Consider the following 20,653-nt stretch of genomic DNA (forward strand, 5'->3'; position numbering starts at 1 on the left):
AGTAGGGTGATAAAATTTTGCATTTTTCAAATCCTTTTGCAAAATACTCTGTTGTTGGTGGGCAATGTCGATGAATAATAGAAACCAACTCGAAAAAATCAAGCTTCCCATGGTTCCAATTTATACCGTGCATTTTTTTGTGTTCTACTTTGCTTGAAATGTTGGTTTGTAGTCTTTAGGTGTTAGACAATTGTATCCAAGCACAATTCCGTCCTTAAAGATACCCAACTTTTAGACAATTTTTCCTTCTAAGCATTCAAAATCTAGCGCAGCGAGTGGCATTCCTTCTTTTGGAATGCTTTTTAGAAAAATGATCAACATTCTAACATTTGCAAAAGACGTGGTTGACAAATTTTCATAAAGATGCAAAAGAACAGACGATTAATATGGCCCAAGAAACATGAGCTCGGAATTTGTGGTAACATGTAGCAAAAACCCGTTCCATGGTTTGTAGTTGCTTTAACCCCTCCAGCAGAATTGTGTAAAATTGCTTGCAAACTGAACACTTTTGATCTTGCTAGGAAAAAGTCCAGAATGGAATTACCGTAACCTATATGTCCTCCGTGGGGAAAATTTTGGTCTATTTCCTCCGAATTAATGATTTGAGCCCAAAATATACATTAAGCAGGGAAACTTTTTTTTTTCGTTTTTCGTTGTTAGGAAACATTGGAAAAATACTACTGTAACAATTGAAAATGTTTAAAAGTGTGAAAATATACATCAAATTTTTATCCCTATTTATCTAAAGTGACACTGGTGTTTTTGAAATTCTCTACATAAAAATGAAGGTCGGGAAGATTTTCCAATAATTTCTTGTATTCCTCTTTTTTAACCACATTTTGTTAAAAAACTCCATTGAACTCCGTTATTTTAGTTCTGAAAAATTGGACTCTTGTTTCGTGAAATCTGGGATACAGTAAATCTCCCAAATTGTTTTGAATTTGAACCAAAGTCCATATAAAAAGAAACCAATTCCTCAGTTCCTCGTTTTGGCGAGGATTAAGTGTACATAGAAGGAGCACTCGAATGAAAAGGTGATACTTTAGAGAAAGAGATTTCAAAAACTTGAGCTGAGAGTTTAAAACTGTATAAGTGATTTACATTTGTAACACTTTCATCTCAATAACTGGAAATTCCTTTTCGTGGTAATGACGTCATTTACACCAAAAAAGGAATGCTTGATGATTTTTCTCCATGTACAGTAATCTATTCGGAAATCTTGAGGTTCCCTAATTTTTTTGACAGAATTTTAAAAGGGTCCCAATGTTTAGCTCCTGTGTGTTGCATTGAAGAGAAATAGTGCTTGAAATATTTCGAACAATTGTTACAACGATTTTTTTAGCTCGCTGTTTCTTGAATTGTATCATTTCGAAAATGATTTCTTAGGTTTTTATCGAAACAGTTTGTTACCTCTCAGAAAAGAAAATTGCGTTACCGTACTCTTTTTCCATATATAAGTTCTATTCTGTTATCCCGATATAGCAACGGCAGAAATAATATGTCAAGTTTTACCTAAATTTTACAGAGATTATAGCGACAAAACTTTATTCATTTCCGTATCAGTTAGGGAGTATAAACATTATCTACTCACTAAAAAACACTCTGTTGCCACTACCAACGACAATTTTTGTTTATTAAAGACTTTTGGTTGCCATATTACTCTCATTTAAACCTCAGTGAAATGGATACTAGAGAAAAGATAAAAACTGTCTTATATTTATCAAACAGTCCGTTCCAGCGAATTAAGTTCCAACGATGTTGTGAAATGGAATTTTTTCTTTACCAGATTGATATAATAAAGTCGTGCGTCGTAGTCCGTCCTTAATAACCTATTTTAATTCTGAAAAATTGGACTCAGTGTCACGTTTATCAATTTTGGGTCAAATTTGGAGCTTCAAGAAAGGTAAAAGAAGATTTTTTTAGTTTGTAGTGAAGTCTAAAAAGGAATTTTTTTGATTTTTTTTCTTAAACCCAGAATAATATTTCTAGAGGAACCAATATTTCAACTCATTATCAGATTAAACAAATAAAAAATGGGCAAAAAGTATATAATCAAAAGACAAATACATTATAAAATTACCCATTTATTGAAAAGTATTTTTTTGAATATTAGAAAAGTCCATCAAATTTTGTATCAACTCCTTGAATTCATCCAGAGTGTAGCTAACGTAATGCACATATTTGACTTCGTTGTTTTCTTTTTGACAAAAAATCCGAATTTGTATATAAGTTGAATGCTGGGTTGTCCTTGATGCATTGGAGGGAAGCAAAATAGAGTGTGCGGTTTTGTCCAATGCTAATCGCTCTCTCTTTGTGTCAAAGCTCCAGCACGTGCTCCATGCCTATATTTTCTTCGAATTGAGATTGGCTTTCGCTCATCTCTAGTTCTCTACTTAGAAGATCCGCCTTGAGGAAGCAGAACTTTTGAAACTCATAGTCTCCAATTCCAAGCTGCTGGTACTTTTCAAAAGTCCCAGAATTGTCTTTTTTATAGACTTGGAAGGTTGGTTCAGCATAAAGTTGTCCGTTTCGTGAAATCTGGGACACAGTAAATCTCCCAAATTGTTTTGAATTTGAACCAAAGTCCATATAAAAAGGAACCGATTCCTCAGTTCCTCGTTTTGGCGAGGATTAAGTGTACATAGAAGGAGCACTCGAATTAAAAGGTGATACTTTAGAGAGAAAGATTTCAACTACTGAGTGTGTAAGACTGTATAAGTGATTTATATTTGTAACTATTTCCTCTTAATAACTGGAAACTTATTTTGTGGTAATGACGTCATTTACACCAAAAGTAGAATGCTTAGTGATTTTTTTCCATATACAGTAATCTATTCGGAAATCTTGAGGTTCTAAATTTTTTTGACAGAATTTCAAAAAGGTCCCGTTGTTTAGCTCCTTTGTGTGTCATTGAAGAGAAATAGTGCTTGAAATATTTGGAACAATTCTAACAACGAGTTTTTTTAGCTTGCTGTTTGTTGAATTGTATCATTTCGAAAATTATTTTTTAGGTTTTTATCGAAACAGTTTGTTACCTCTAAAAAACGAAAAATGCGTTACCATTTTTTCGTTTCCATATATAAGTTCTATTCTGTTATCCCAATATCGATACGGCAGCAATAATATGTCAAGTTTTACCTAAATTTTACAGAGATTATAGCGACAAAACTTTATTCGTTTCCGTATCAGTTAGGGAGTATGAACCTTATCTACTCACTAAAAAACACTCCGTTGCCACTCATAACGACAATTTTTGTTCATTAAAGACTTTTCGTTGCCACATTACTCTCATTTAAACCTCAGTGAAAGAGATGATAGAGAAAAGAAAAAAAATGTCTTATAATTATCAAACAGTCGATTGCTTGTACACACACTATAAACATCAGTTCATTGGTTCCCTTATAGAAGAGTCAGGATTGGTCTTTACCCAGTTAACCAGAGCGGTTGAGCACCACTTGGAGATTAAGTACGTGCAAAAAGTACTCAGTATCTTCAAAAAATGATTGAGTAGAAGGAAGTTCAATCGTCACCTACTACGCGCTGAACAAAGAACTGCGGGTACTCAAACCCTTGGATCATCTTTTCTAGATAGATTTCGTTTCATTAAAATTTCAATGTAAGAGAGTGAATTAAAAAATATTGTTGATTGTTTGTTAGATGGTCATGGAATAATTGATAATTTTCTTTTGTATCTAGAAATTAGAAAATACCGTATTTAATTTGTTGTCCATGTTTTGTGATTTGTATTTGTGTTTATAAATTGAAATAAAGTATTGTTAAAAATCAACTTCACAAACAAAAATTCTTAAAAACCGAAAAAGTTTTTTTGTTAAAAATGTTTTCCACGTTTTTTTCTTGAATATCAATTTTGAGTCAAAAAAACTTCTTAAAATTAGAAAAGATGATCAAAAAGTGTCATTTAATTAAGCAAAAAATTTTCATTCTTCTTCATTTTGCGGTATGATTTTGCGCAATCAAAATTGAATTTTCTTTACATTTCATAATAAAAACTTTCAAACTTGATTTGTTTTATTAAATATCGATTTTCAAAACAAAATTTTTTATTGAAATTTGAACAACTAATTCAATTTTTTCTCTTAAAAATCAATTTTTAAACGACTTTTTTGTTATGAAGCAGACTTCCTATCAAAATTTTTATGAAATTTTGACAGAAGTTGCTCTTTTTGCTGGAACATAGCTTGCATAGTGTTTGGAAGTTCTCAGATTAAGGAAATAATTCAATATAAAAAGAAATGAATTAGACCAAATGTACTAATACATTACAAAGTACTCTAAAAGGAATCAAGTATAAAATTTAAAACACCAAATTCATTCAAAACGTAGTTCTGAACGAGTTTTCACAACGTAATCTGACAAGTTTTGAGTTTCATTGCCAAATGGTTGGACTCTTTCAACGAGTGCTGGAGGTTCTGTAGGTCGAACACTGATGGTAGTTACCGGAGCCTCGTCAGTCAGCACAATTGAGTTGTGAGCTGTTCCATCCTCTATGGTGGGAGTTGTCATTGACGGTGTAGTGGACATATCAGTCGCACCATAATACTGAGCTAAATCGAAGTTTTCCACATCGTTAAATGACCACTTGGTACTATTATCGATACCCAACTCGCTTTGCTCGCTGCTGCCGCCATCTCTCACAATCTGGAGATGGTTGTTTTGCGGCTATGGGCTGGATACTTGACTTGTCTTGGTTGTATTGAACCTGTGGTTGAAAATTTGTCCTTCCTCCCACAGAAATGTGTACCGAATGCTTCCAGAAAGCATTGCGTTTTTTTAAAAAAGGCACTAAACTACGGATACTAGATTTTAGAAACAATTTCAGCAAAGTCAATGTTTGACTAATGTAACTATTAAAATGTCTGGATGTTTGTGTAGCTTCATTTCGATACTTCTCTGTCCAAAAATATAAAAAATAACAAGAAGCTTGTTGGAGTGGCTTTTTCCATTTTTGATCAAGAAGTTGAGTGATAGCTTTTCAAAACTGAACAGCAATGAGAATTTTAATTTTACACGGACAATGAAATGAACAGTTTTTTGGTCAAACATGACCAAAAAACTGTTCATTTCATTGTCCGTGTAAAATTAAAATTCTCATTGCTGTTCAGTTTTGAAGTGCTATCACTCAACTTCTTGATCAAAAATGGAAAAAGCCGCTCCAACAAGTTTCTTCGGATATTTTATATTTTTGATCACAGAAGTATCAAAATGAAGCTAAACAAACATCCAGACATTTTAATTGTCATATTAGGCAAACATTGACTCCGAAAAATTGTTCATTTCATTGTCCGTGTAAAGTTAAAATTCTCATTGCGGTTCAGTTTTGAAGTGCTATTACTCAACTTCTTGACCAAAAATGGAAAAAGCCGCTCCAACAAGTTTCAATTTAAGGATGCAGCAATGCGTTTTTTGAGTACCAGGGTTATGCGGTTACAATACGTAAAACATTATTAGTTGCGGCAAGATAACTTTGTTCGAGGGGGACCAAGTTTATAAAAGTTAGTTATCATCAGGTATTTAACTCAGTGTGGTTAATCTTGGTAGTGTGGTGTGGTGAAAATACATTCCATGGGGGGCGAGTTTCATCATGGTCACTTTTAGAAATCTATTTTATAGATACCGTGAGGGACTTTAAACTTCCAAATAATGATTTAATTCCTGAAGTCATTGTTGGACCGATTGATTAATTGGTAGAGTCATAATTCTGATACTGCTTTTGTTTTAGTTTTAATAGCTTGAGTAGTAGTCACCAATGAATAAAGAAGGCGTTCAGATCATTCATTTGTTCATTTGAAGTCCCAGCAAATTTTACGTAAGGGAAACACATTTGCTGTAGTCCATAGCAGCGGTTTTCTTGTTCACTCATTCTATTACGTTGTGATTCGTAGAATTGCTAAGGAAGAGTGAAACAACATGGTTGTTTGCTGTGGTAGTGGTGTTATAGGGGGCTCAAAATAACTCTGACATCGTAGAGGAATTCAACTTGAGTAAAAAAAAATCAGAGAGAAAGAGATAATAGTTGTTGTCGAGAAGTTGGTCTTTCTTAATAGAAGAAAGACTATACTAAAAAATATTGAGAGCCAAGAACGAGATATTCGTGAGGCTGATATTAGAAGAGACTACTTTGCTTGTTCAGTTTGACTTAGCTAAATTGGAATCACTTCATAAAATCCAATTTAGTGCCTTCAATTGTTTTTTGTTGCTGAAAACCAATTTGACTTATTCCTGAAATTAGTTATATATTCTATCGAATTATATCAATTTATTTTTCACCAACTAAGTTAATTCCAAGCCAAGCCGGAGGGAGAGCAAGCCGGGGACATTGTGGGCAGACTTTGAATAAACATTTTCTACCAAAAAAACCTTTCTGGTAGGATTTTGGGAGGTAGTGTCTCCCCGACAACTAACCCAGCCTAATATCAAAATTCTACGGTGGCGCTCCTGTGTGGGCTAGTTTTCTTCAGGTACAATTACAGCGAGTTGAGCGAGGAGACTAAAACTCAGTTCAAGACGAAGAATTCCATTGTTCACAAGTAAGAATTGAACGAGAACAAAAGACCGCTTTTTGCGGAGCCTGTAGTTATGGCTCAAAACCAGTTAGCGGTCAACAACACAACTGGCATGCACTAGAAGTTCCCGTCGGTGTTGTTTCCGGATTGGTTTTCACGGAAAGTCCACTTCTCATACCTGATAGATAAACGTCGCTGGACGGATGAGCTGGCTTGAATCAAAATACCTACCCTTCTTGTTGGTTGGGCGTTGCAGGAGTTTATTGATATGCCTCGACACTATCGCGTTCAGGAACAAGATCAACCAGGTCCCACTCTTGCAAGGATGATGACGTACTTGGACCCGAGTATGTCACCCTACAGGAATCCGGGGACAGCAAGTACAGAGTTCAAGAGCTTGGCCCAGGGCGAGAAAGAGGACATTTGAGAGTTCTTCAGACGGGTAAGGTTGCTTGGTTAAATTGCCAATTCCGCCATGAAGGTAGTTACAAGGGATAACATGAACCGAGAAGAGTTCATTGATGGGTTGTTTGATCAAAAGATACAGGAATTGCTTCATCGGGAGGACCCCAACACGTTCAATGATGCCGTTGATAGGGCCTTTAATATCAATGCAATCAGACGAGGATCTAGACTGAGTCAGCGCAAGCGTTTGGCAACAACCAGGTATCTTCGACAGTCAGACCAATTGGTGGAAAGACATCATGTTCCAGCTGTAAGTGGACAAATGGAACCCGAAATGATGAAGGCAGAAATGGAAGAGATGAAGAAACAAGTAAAGAACCAGGCAGACATGATCAAAGGGATGCCAGACACCATGAGTAACTTTGTCCGGGGCCTCAAAGCAAGGAGTCCGTTGCTACGATTGCTCTAAGATGGGATGCAATGAACCCAAAGACCAGTGGGAACCATTTAAACTAAGAGGGGCCGGAATCCTCCAGGGATTTTGGAAAGAAAGTTACATCCCGACCATAAACAATCAAGATCCAACTTATAAGCGTAACACTTAAAATACTTTAGAAGCTGTCGACAAACTTCAGGAGCCACAGTTTCTCAAACCTAAGGATGCAGTGAAGGGTGAACCTGACAAACGAAATGGAAGTATTACAGTAACGGGGGACGTAAATGGGACTCCAATAGAGATTTTGGTGGAAACAAGAAAACAGGAGCTTCAACCAATATGATACGATCGTCGAAATTTGACTACTTTCAGGAACTAAAAACACCAATTCGTTACCGTGGATTCCTAGAGGCAGCGGACGGTCGATATGTAAACTTTACAGGATCAGCAACAATTCGCCTCAAAGTGGTTGAAATTGATGATGAATGCGAAGTCCGAATAATTGATGGAATCAAAACAGAAAAACAGAAATGGTTTTCGGACATGGGATCTACAAAAACATAACTGTGTAATCAATTTTCAGACCAAACAGTTGTGAACAGCCCAATGGAGTCAGCTATTATACCCATGAACAGTTGAATGTTGTGGTGAGCATCGCAGAATGGTTACTCGAAGCCGACGCATGTAGCCGAAACGAAGGATGCGATCAACCAAATGCTGGAAATGGTTGGTAAGAAGAAAGACCAAGTAGAGGTTATGATGGCCTCTGGGAGTATCTATGCCGGTGATGGTGAGAACGACGACAACTTAGGACTCAACAGAGAGGAGGAAGAGGAGACCCAGCTGAAGGGTTGAATAGAAGTCAACAAAACTCATGTCTAAATTCAGAGGATGTTGGTGAGGTTGTTCTTTCTCTAAATTCACCTCAACAGGAAGCTGAGCAGATTTTGAAGAAATGGGCCCCAGAAGCACGAGAAGATCATTGTGAGACCTTGTCATCAAATGCAGACACGTGTTCACGTTGGCCTATTCCGAGTTGGAATCAACCGATGAGGTCGAGCATCGAATTGAAACAGGTGATAGTAAGTCTATCAAGGTGACGCCACACAGAATCCCACCAGCAATGTACCAATCATCCGGACAGAAAATAGTAAATCGTTAGAGAGAGGAGTGATACAACTATCAAAAAGTCCATATAGTGCGCCAATTGTACTAGAGAAAAAAAAGACAGGAGCTGGAGGTTCTGTGTGGATTATAGAAAGCTGATTTGTTTTTCTGTGGAGGATGCCTATCCGACGCCTAACCAAGCTCAAGTGTTCGGTTTATGCTCTGAGAGGAAATACATTTTGCTCTTCTGTAGATCTAGCAGGTGGATTTTGGTAAGTCCCTGTAGCCACCGAACATAGACACAAGACCGATATCTGACCCCAGACGGAGGTATGTATGATTATGTCCTAATACAAAATTGGCCTGTCCAATGCACCCGAATTCTTTCAACCGCTTATGAATGAGCTATTCCAGCAGAGCCTCCACCAAATCAACCTCATCTTTCTGGACGATGTCTTCAACTATAGCAAGACGGCAGAAGATCACCTGAAGCATCTCGAAGAACTGTTCGTGACGTTACGTATGATCAAAAGATACACGAACTTCTTTTTCGGGAGGACCCCAACACGTTCACTGATGCGTTGATAGGGCCATTAATAACAATGCATTCAGCCGATAATCTAGACTGAGGCAGCGCAGGAGTTTGGCCACCACCAGGTACCTTCAACAATCAGACCAATATGTGGAAAGACATCATGTTCAAGCTGTAAGTGGACAAATGGAACCCGAAATGATGAAGGCAGAAGTGGACGAGATGAAAAAACAAGTGAGGAACAAGGCAGACATGATCAAAGGGCAGCCAGACATGATGAGAAAATCTTTCCGGGACATCAAAGCAAGGAGTCCGTTGCTACAATTGCTCTAAGATGGGATGCAATGAAACCAATTACCAATGGGAACCACTTGAACTAAGAGGGGCCGGGATCCTCCAGGGCTTTAGGAAAGAAGGTTACATCACGACCATAAACAATCAAGATCCAACTTATAAGCGTAACACTTAAAATAGTGTAAAAGCAGTCGACAAACTTCAGGAGCCACAGTTTCTCAAACCTAAAGATTCAGTGAAGAGGGAACCTGACAAACGAAATGGAAGCATTAAAGTTACCGTGGAAGTAAACGGGACTCTAAGAGAGATGTTGGTCGAAACAGGAGCTTCAACCAAAATGATCAGATCTTCGACATTTGACCATTTTAAAGAACCGGAAAAACAATTCGATACCGTGGATTCCTAGAAGCAGCGGACGGCAGTAGTAAGAAACCAGTACACCCTGACTCACTTTTTGGCACATTTTACCCAAACGTGTTCGATCATGCGCGCGGATGAAAAGTTCTTGGCAATTATTACCTGTATGTTAGATTTATTGCCTGAATATGTAAAACACGTACCTCAACTTCATTTTGAAATAGAGAGGTACCTTTTTTATGGGTTATTCACTCAAACTCAGCGGTTATCTTTTCTCTTGATGGTTAATTAATGAGTCCGAGGAAACAAAAAACAAAAAAACCCTACCGACAGACAGCTTGGAACTAATTTGTTGCTTAGGTTGTAAAAATGAAACAAAATAAAAAAAAAAGTTAAATTTATAAAGCAAGGTTAAGAACAAACAATAAACTATTTATAACAAACATCTAAATAAAAATTTAAGACACGAAATTCAGTTTTAAGTCATTCTTTTAAGTTTTATAAATGTTCCCAAACAAAACTGCTTCTCCGTCAGCATCTTCTTTAACAACTATTTGTGTTGTCTGGACAAGTGGAAAAGCTTGTAATCCCCCTTTTTGGAGCTGCTATTGTCGCAAGAAGATCATGCGTGGAGCAGTCGCAGGTTTTTGTATCTCCTCGTCAATACTTCTTGAGACTCCCAACCGGGGTGGAGTTGGGCAGCTATCCCCTATAAAAGCTGTTATTGTCACAAGAAGCTCCTGCGCGGAGCAGTCGCAGGTTTTTGTATCTCCTCGTCAATACTTCTTGAGACTCCCAACCGGGTTGGTGTTGGGCAGCTATCCCCTTTAGAGGTGTTATTGTCACAAGAAGCTCCTGCGCGGAGCAGTCGCAGGTTGTTGTATCTCCTCGGCAATACTTCTTGAGACTCCCAACCGGGGTGGAGTTGGGCAGCTATCCCCTTTAGAGCTGTTATTGTCACAAGAAGCTCCTGCGCGGAGCAGTCGCAGGTTTTTGTATCTCCTCGTCAATACTTCTTGAGACTCCCAACCGGGGTGGAGTTGGGCAGCATCACCAGCTTCTTTAGCGCTTACTGGACAAGCGTTGTTTCTTTGCAAGCGGCTCTTCCTCTGCTTCGAAATCGATATATGGACATCTTGAGAGCGGCTTTTCTTTTGGAGCTGCATCAAAATCAAATATTTCTTCCTCATCGGACTCAATTTGAGAAGTTTTCCAGAACCCAGGATCAGGTGGTGAAAAGGTTTCTTCAATCTCACTATCCAGTTTTTCAGCTAAATCTCTGGTGGTTTCACATTCACTGATCTCAATATAGGACTTTGGAGGTTTTTCCAATGGCTGTTTCCGCTTGTGACCAATATTGTAGTGTCCATACGCGTATGAGCTTATACCGTCACTCAGATAATAAGGCTTATCGTCAAATGCGCTCAAAGCAATTTTCTTAGACTCTGTTATGTTGAGTGTGTGTTTGTCACTAGTTATAGATGTTACTAGTTTTCTCAATGGTGATTTTGATTTGAGCACATCTTTGAACTTATCATGATGAAGTGTTTTTTTCACATGCTTGCTTATACCCTTGGCACTTTGTTTGAATTTCTGCAAAGTTTTCACAGAGTAAGCTTTTGGTTTCAGAAGAACTGCTTCCATCACAATGTCACCATTCAGCTCATCTGATAATTTAAGTGGCACTTTTTTGTTCAATTCACTATGCAAGTGATGATCCTTGGGGTAATCACTCAAATCAAGCACGTGTTTCAGCTGTTTAAGATCTTCGTATATGTCATTCGTCTCAATTTCATAAAACAGAGAATCAGTGTCACGATACATCACTCGAGCTTTTTTGTCAAACAAAGGCCCCATTTCTTCATAATGAAACCTCTACAGGTGTAGTTTTGACAGATCCAAAATAGCAGCACCCAGATAAGTTTGTTTTTTTCCAACTGATCTCTTTCTGGCTGAGAGTGATCCCAACAAGGTTCTCTCGAAATATAGTGAACTTCTCAAAATTGTACTTGTTGCAATAAAATTTTGCTTTCTCCTCATTTTCAATAAATACCATCTTGTACCGACATCTCAAATTTTCCATCGTTTTTCCGAAGCATGAATTGTTCAACAGTTTGAAAAAGTTCTTTTCAAAGGTGCTGATGTCGGGTTGTTGTCGCAACTTTGTATTCTGCTGAATATAGCACTTCATAAAGTCACTCTGGTTGAACTTGAGAGTCTTATGTAGTCTGGTTACTTGGAGCTCCTGTTGACAATAAAATTTCAGAACTGAATAATGACATGCATAATTCTGCTTTGGTTGAAGCGTTTCCAGAAGCTTTGGGATATGACTGGTCTTGTTTCCCAATTCTACTTGATACTGAGAAAGCATCTCAGCATCGATTTTTAACTTCTCAGCAGCCAGAGGGAAATCATTGGGACAGTCATGTAAGCTGCTAGGATAATTCAGATCAACCATTACAAAGTACCCAACATCACTTTCGTCAGATGTTTGCGTGATCTTGTCCAAGCTGATGTCAGACCATTCAAATCCTCCGGTTGGCAGTTTTTTCATCATTGTTCCACCGTATAAGTTAACGACATCCATAAAAAGTCCATACGTACTTGGTTTTCCTTCATCAAAGTCATGCAAGTATTTGTTGTTAGCTTTCATATACCGTTTTTCACCAATTCCATTCAATCCTCCACGGATGGCTTTCTCACAAAACAACAGCATATCTATATCAGAGAGCAAGTAGAATTTCACTTTAGTTGTTTTCAGCATTGCATCCCATGAAATATTAGGTGCACTATAGTAATGACAGGGGTCTAATTCATATACCTGATCAAACAGTCTCCGGCATTTTTCAAACACGTCAGCCAGAAGAATGACATCCGTTTTGAGATACAACATGAGATAGTCACCAACGTTTTTGCAGGCAAACATATTCCAAACTTTGTTAGCATGCTGAACATCCTCCTCAGAAACATCAAATTGACCAGACAGTGAACTTATCCACTGACCCCCAAACTCAGGCAACGACTTTTCAGAGAGTTTCTCAAAGCTGTCGAGATACGAATATGGGAAAACTCCTTTCTTTTGCAAGATGTCGACATGTTTTGGGAAATGTTTAGATAATTGACAATAGTCCTCTGTTTCGAGTGTTGTAGCCAACGTTCCAAGACTCCCGGGTAAAAAACGATAGCTGTCAAGGAAACGAAATTCCTCATATAGTAGCTTGTCATCTTTGCTTTTACCAACAGGAACAAAGAACGAGAATGAAATGTATGTCTCACTGTTGCAGGGAATGACTGTCATTTTTCTTCCGATTGGATTTCTATGTATTTCAGAAGATGATGTGCGTCATATTTACTTAGGTTGTGGAAAAAATAGGCGTAAAAGTCTGCGTACGAAGCTTAAGATTGCAGCTGTTATGTGCCACACCGTAGATTTCACCAGTAAAGTGATCATGATGGATTACTTTTTCGTTGTTCAAACTTTTCTTGCAAATTACACATCTTGTGCCCTGATCAATCTTTTGCTTGCGCTCTTCATCAGATATTATGAGACGTCTATGCTTCTGTTTTCTCTCAGAAATAGATTTGGCGTTCTCTCTGAGCCACTGAAAAAAAACTCTTCGATGCATTTCTCACCTTCAAAACTGTAATAATCACTTCCATCATCTTTATCCACAGCACAAAAACATATTGCGCAAGGAATCTGAGTTTCTCTGTTCAAAGTGTAGCTTTTCTCAGGATTTTGACGACAAGTGTCATGTTTTAGGCTGACAGCCTCTGTGTCGGCATAAATCACTAAGGGAACTGAAAATGTTTTATGCCAATTTGTAAATTCAATTTTTGAGTCTTCCGTTGGCATAGTAATATTAACAGCTTTATGCTCCCCACATAAATCGAAATGTGATAGGGCGTCTTGAAAGCCGTGAAGGCAACGCTCGCAAAACTTGTATCGGTGGTGTTCTTTACCACTGAATTGGCGGGCCATGAAAGCATGAAAGTTTGTTATCAAGCAGTAATGACTAGTGAGTCCATCAGTCAGCAGCAACAAAGGAATAACTTTATGTGCACCCTTTCCAGACAAGTAGAGTGGTAGGATTTTGTTTTTCTCGAAACCAAAAACATTAATTCCAAGATTGTTTTGATTTTCAAACTTTGGAACATCCGTTAACGACATCGGGAACTCGATATTATCAAAGTTCAGTTTGTGCAAATTGGGTTTGTATTTGTTTTGCCTCTCTCGGTTCTTGTTCTCTGGAAACTTTGTTGCAAGCACTGAGTATGCAAAACATTTGTTATCATTGTTTCGAATATTTAGGAGAAAGCTGTTTCCCGCTAGGGCAGCGGGCGTAGCAATGTAACTGCTTCCTCTGATAGGTTTAAAGTTGTTAATGTTGATATCCAAGTGATCAATTTTCTGAACAACAAATCCACTTCCACCGTTTGAAAAAATTTGGATTGAATTGTTGATTTGATCAACCATTTCAAAAATTTCATCATCTGATAGTTCTGTTGTTAGAACTTTCGACTTTGAGTTTGCATGACAGCCTACTTTGGTGTTATCTGTGGGTTTCAACATCTGTACAAAAACAGAGAGCTGAATTTTCAAAGGTCCGAGCTCTGCTATTTTGTTTCTCACGAAAGTCTTCCATATGCTCCGTAACAAAATTAAAGACATCAATTTGGTTGTCCGCTTGTAACCTGAACGACTGGAAAAATTTTCCGATCGCATGTTTAGCCTTCTGTTGCTCAATCGTGCTTTTAACTTGCTCTGGAGCCTCTGTGTGAGTACCGTGAGCGTCTTTTTCATGTCTAACACACGACAAAGTATCGCCATAAGTTTGTGTACATTGCTTGCACTTTGTGTACGTCTGACATCCATGAACTGTTTTTAAATGGCGAATTACACTTCTGCTCTCTGTGAATTTGTTATTACAAGTTCCACATTCATAGCTTCCTGTTTTTTCTGATGTTGTCTTATGCTCCTTCTCCATTTGTTGCAATATTTTTTGCTTCTTGTTGTACTTCTTCGAGCACTCGTCACAGTTGAAAATCTTCATCTAAAACAGAAAAAGGTATATTAATATTTTGATTACTGATGAACACTTTGAAAAAATCCTTCTAAAAGGACTCATCCACGGATCATATATGGTATTTTAAGCCATACAAGGAATTTAATCATCTAACTTCTTCGCTAAAAATTCCTAAGAGATACTATCTACGATATCATTGATCTTGACCTTGTATAAATTTTTGTGGTTTTTAAATTTTGTGATCTCACAAGGAATGACTTGATTGAAATTCACTCTAACACAATTAATCATGGAAACAATAAGTGTAAAATTGATTTAAGAAAATCCGAAAAATTGAGCCAGGTTTTTTAGAGAAGAAAAGGAAAAGCGAATATATTTAGACGTTTTGCTTTGTATTTTTCTATCTTTAAACTGCTGTTGAAAAATTTGCTTTTAATGAGAAAAATAGAAACTTACATTTCTAATTTGTTTGAAAAATTGTGCCTGCAAAAATTACTTTGGAACACAATTTGCTCGACTCCAAACAGAGCGACTGGTTTGCAGTTATTGAATGCTTTAAAATGATTTATCTAACTAAAAAACTTTTTTTTATAGTTTTTGTTTGTTTTCTAATTTTTTCACCAAATATTTACATTTATCAATTTCTTTCTGTTTGGTTACGCGTAAACTTCTTCAATGAAGCGGAAACTTTACCGTCTGAAAACTTTTCACTATAGCTTTTTACAGGTGATCCCAAATTCTGGCAAATATTAGTTAGGAATGCAGTTTTATATGGCAAAAAAATTTACTTTCAAAATACTGGTCTTATACTGATGAGACAATCGGAGATTGAACCACAAAAAAATGGTAGTCCTCCGTTTTGTTTTAGTTTATGACTTAAAAAGTCGGAAACTCACTATATTGCAACCACTTGCAACAACTAGATTCAAGTATATAAGATTAAGCTTACTTCCCTAAGATTTTTTGTTGTTAAGTTTTTAAAAATCAGTACTAATTCATTGAGAAAAAAAGAACGACTGATCTATAGTTGACGAAAGCTTCAAAATGAATATTTCTACAGCAAGGATTGTTTTTATAGTACTCTTGTCTCTATAAAATCTGTTTGAATTTTTGTGTGTTGAAATGATTTTTCTATTTTTGTGGACTTAGGCTAAATCAAGGTAAGGAACTAATTTTTTTTATGGCAGTTTTGGCAATTTGTTTTAATGTACTTCATTTTCGTATTTGAATAGAAGTTGACTGTACAGTTTCCAACTGAACTTTTCTCCTTGATATGTTTCAGGTTGCTTTAAAAACTGTCACACAAATCTTTTACTTACAGACAAATATGTTATCAAAAAAGTGTGACAGAATCAAATCGTTGGTAATTTGGGTTGCTTTTTAATGCTTTTGAAGTGCAATAAAAAATTTTAATTAAAGCAAGTTCTAGATGCAATATGACAAAAAATTGACTGAATTGTCAAAATTGATGATCGTGACCTCGGTCTTCGAATTTTCTCACAAGTCAACTCAGAACATTTTTGTGGTTGACGAACACAATTAATTCAACTGTCAACCAAAAGTTGACACTGAAGAGCAAATCAAGTTTTTCACTGTCTCACAAGACACTAATTTTTTATCGGACCTTGCAAAGAAAGGATCACGAATTTTAGCTAAAGTTGACGAAAACCGAACACATTAAGATAGCGTCGAAATCCATATAGTTGTCTCAATTTATTTTCCAAGAAAACAAATGTTTTTCAGTTTTGCTTCATCTGGTAAGTTTATCATAAATTTCGAATAGATTGTAAAAGCGCTGTATAGTTTCCTGAAGGAGAAAGGGTTTCTGGATTGTAGTTTTGTGATTTTTAATCGCCGCTTTTTATAGCATGGGAAAAAACTGACTTTTTTTGGTAACGCATAGCATATTTCACCATGCTGATCTTTGTCATATCAATCAACATTCTGTTTCTGTTCATTTGATTTTGTCAGTTTAACAAAACTTTAACCTTGCAGATCCTCGCACTCAAAATGATGTAATGTAGAACAGATGCTGAAATTTTCCGTTGGTTACGAAATATGCAACTATTATCTAACTAAATTTCTTTCGGTTCTAAAAATTGGTTGAAAATTATTGTTACTACAGATACATATGTAGTACATAAAGTTCATAGTTTATACTGTAATTTTGACAAAATTCTTGTTGTTGAATTTATTTTTTGGTGCTGCCAAACGAATCAACAAAACAAATGCTTCTTCATCAAAATGGTCTGAACGTTTTTAATTTAGTTTTTCATTCAGAAACGAAGTAAAAGAAACTACGTCATAGTCTAAAAAGAACTAGTTTGCTTCTACGGACTGCTGGAAACGTTTATTAACTGCTTAAGGATGGTTTTGAAGAACAACCTCAACAAAAAATCATGAGTAGTTACTTATTGATTAGAAACTTTTGCCAATGTTCACAAATTTTTATCTCAAATTTTCTTTGATTTTAAAATTTAAATAGATGAAGTCTTTGGTATGTTTTTGTTCTCATATAAATTTCACAAATGTACAGCCTCTAGGAAGAAATTTAGTTTTGTTTAAATATAAGTGAAAGTCTCTAGAAAAGCGCATAGCGGTTTTACTGAACTTTGAAAATTTCTGTTAAAATCCTTTGTTGATTTACAAAAAAAATTACTTACAAGAAATGTTTTTTTGGGCTTAAAATCTCTGATGACTCATTGACACGTTTTGAAGTATTTCTGGACAATTTCAGTTATGTTTTAGAGTACAAACGGAAATTAGTCGGAAATTTTGGTTGCAATTAATGTTTGTAAACGGCCAACGATAAATAAATAAGACAATATTAGTGCCAATAGTGCTTTTTGGGACCGTTATTTTAACCAAGTAGAATGACAATTAGCCCGCATTTAGCCTAAATACATTGACATTTAGCCTAAATAAGTTTGCCATTGACATTTAGCCTAAATAATTTTAAGCGAGAAATCTTTGCTATGGTTGAAAAACTTTGATTGAATGACAGGTTTATTTCAGTATTTGCTTTATATATCTCAAGTAGGAAAGTTTTGATGTCATTTTTTTTTCACAGGCGTGAAGTGAGAGAAAATTGAACTAAAGTGCTTTTGGAGAATTTTTTTGGCGAGTTAATTCTTCATCCTAATATTCAAAACTGCATAATTTTTTACCTAAGGAAAATTCCAATAAATAATCTGTTTTGTATTTCTCGTACACGCAATAAAAATGTTCAGTTAACTTTTGATTACTCATATACAATTTGTAAAGACAACATATCTTTTAAATTAATTTTGCTTCCTTATTGTGATGACTTCTAAATTAGAAATTTTTCTCTGAAAATTGTAATTTAAGAAGGAAAAATGATGTACAATTGAACTTTGATGACTCATACATATGTTATATGAGCAAAAGTGACGTTTTTTAAAGTATATTTGTGTTAGTTTTCACTAATGGGACAACTTTTCCTTAAGAAATTTTTCTCTAGGACTTGTACATTAAGAGGAAAAAAATGATGTACAATTGACCTTTGATAACTCATACATATGTTATATGAGCAAAATTGATGTTTTTTAAGGTATATTTGTGTTAGTTTTTACTAATGGAACAACTTTTCCTTAAGAAATTTTTCTCTAGGACTTGTACATTAAGAGGAAAAAAAATGATGTACTATTGACCCTTGCTGACTCATACATATGTTATATGAGCGAAATTGATGTTTTTTAAAGTATATTTGTGTTAGTTTTCACTAATGGAACAACTTTTCCTTAAGAAATTTTTCTCTAGGACTTGTATATTAAGAGGGAAAAAAATGATGTACAATTGACCTTTGATGACTCATATATATGTTATATGAGCAAAATTGATGTTTTTAAAGTATATTCGTGTTAGTTTTCACTAATGGAACAACTTTTCTTTAAGAAATTTTTCTCTAGGACTTTTACATTAAGAGGAAAAAAATGATGTACAATTGACCTTTGATGACTCATACATATGTTATGTGAGCAAAATTAATGTTTTTTAAAGTATATTTGTGTTAGTTTGCACTAATGGGACAACTTTTTCTTGAGAAATTTTTCACTAGGACTTGTACATTAAGAGGAAAAAAATGATGTACATCAAAATGGTCTGAACGTTTTTAATTTAGTTTTTCATTCAAAAACGAAGAAACTATGTCATAGTCTAAAAAGAACTAGTTTGCTTCTACGGACTGCTGGAAACGTTTATTAACTGCTTAAGGATGGTTTTGAAGAACAACCTCAACAAAAAATCATGAGTAGTTATTTATTGATTAGAAACTTTTGCCAATGTTCACAAATTTTTATCTCAAATTTTCTTTGATTTTAAAATTTAAATAGATGAAGTCTTTGGTATGTTTTTGTTCTCATATAAATTTCACAAATGTACAGCCTCTAGGAAGAAATTTAGTTTTGTTTAAATATAAGTGAAAGTCTCTAGAAAAGCGCATAGCGGTTTTATTGAACTTTGAAAATTTCTGTTAAAATCCTTCGTTGATTTACAAAAAAAAAAATTTACTTACAAGAAATGTTTTTTTGGGCTTAAAATCTCTGATGACTCATTGACACGTTTTGAAATATTTCTGGACAATTTTAGTTATGTTTTAGAGTACAAACGGAAATTAGTCGGAAATTTTGGTTGCAATTAATGTTTGTAAACGGCCAACGATGAATAAATAAGACAATATTAGTGCCAATAGTGCTTTTTGGGACCGTTATTTTAATCAAGTAGAATGACAATTAGCCCGCATTTAGCCTAAATACATTGACATTTAGCCTAAATAAGTTTGCCATTGACATTTAGCCTAAATAATTTTAAGCGAGAAATCTTTGCTATGGTTGAAAAACTTTGATTGAATGACAGGTTTATTTCAATATTTGCTTTATATATCTCAAGTAGGGAAGTTTTGATGTCATTTTTTTTCACGGGCGTGAAGTGAGAGAAAATTGAACAAAAGTGCTTTTGGAGAATTTTTTTGGCGAGTTAATTTTTCATCCTAATTTTCAAAACTGCATAATTTTTTACCTAAGGAAAATTCCAATAAATAATCTGTTTTGTATTTCTCGTACACGCAATAAAAATGTTCAGTTGACTTTTGATTACTCATATACAATTTGTAAAGACATTTCTTTTAATATAATTTTATCTTTTAATATAATTTTGCAACATATCTTTTAATATAACTTTGCTTCCCTATTGTGATAACTTTTAATTTAGAAATTTTTCTCTGAAAATTGTAATTTAAGAAGGAAAAATGATGTACAATTGACCTTTGGTGACTCATACATATGTTATATGAGCAAAAGTGACGTTTTTTAAAGTATATTTGTGTTAGTTTTCACTAATGGGACAACTTTTCCTTAAGAAATTTTTCTCTAGGACTTGTACATTAAGAGGAAAAAAATGATGTACAATTGACCTTTGATAACTCATAAATATGTTATATGAGCAAAATTGATGTTTTTTAAAGTATATTTGTGTTAGTTTTTACTAATGGAACAACTCTTCCTTAAGAAATTTTTCTCTAGGACTTGTACATTAAGAGGAAAAAAATGATGTACAATTGACCCTTGATGACTCATACATATGTTATATGAGCGAAATTGATGTTTTTTAAAGTATATTTGTGTTAGTTTTTACTAATGGAACAACTTTTCCTTAAGAAATTTTTCTCTAGGACTTGTACATTAAGAGGGAAAAAAATTGATGTATAATTGACCTTTGATGACTCATACATGTTGTGTGAGCAAAATTGATGTTTTTTAATGTATATTTGTGTTAGTTTCCACTAATGGGACAACTTTTCCTTGAGAAATTTTTCACTAGGACTTGAACATTAAGAGGAAAAAACTGATGTACAATTGACCTTTGATGACTCATACATTTTGTGTGAGCAAAATTGACGTTTTTTAATGTATATTTGTGTTAGTTTTTACTAATGGAACAACTTTTCCTTAAG

At 35.2% G+C, this 20,653-nt stretch overlaps 2 protein-coding genes across 2 annotated transcripts in view; both read right to left on the minus strand.

Moving 5' to 3' along the window:
* Positions 1–20,653, minus strand: part of LOC142349531 (putative acetylcholine receptor chaperone) — a 359,559-nt gene that overhangs the window by 59,869 nt on the left and 279,037 nt on the right. The window lies entirely within an intron of this gene.
* LOC142349135 (uncharacterized) lies at positions 11,517–12,953 on the minus strand. The gene has a single exon (XM_075400550.1). The coding sequence runs from the start codon at positions 12,951–12,953 to the stop codon at positions 11,517–11,519; it is 1,437 nt and encodes a 478-aa protein (XP_075256665.1).

Source organism: Convolutriloba macropyga, chromosome 11, assembly GCF_964194025.1.
Source record: "Convolutriloba macropyga chromosome 11, txConMacr16.3, whole genome shotgun sequence".
Classification (NCBI taxonomy): Eukaryota; Metazoa; Xenacoelomorpha; order Acoela; family Convolutidae; genus Convolutriloba; species Convolutriloba macropyga.

Coding starts and splice junctions, on each gene's coding strand:
- LOC142349135 (XM_075400550.1), bottom strand. CDS start 12,953: ATGACAGTCATTCCCTGCAACAGTGAGACATACATTTCATTCTCGTTC.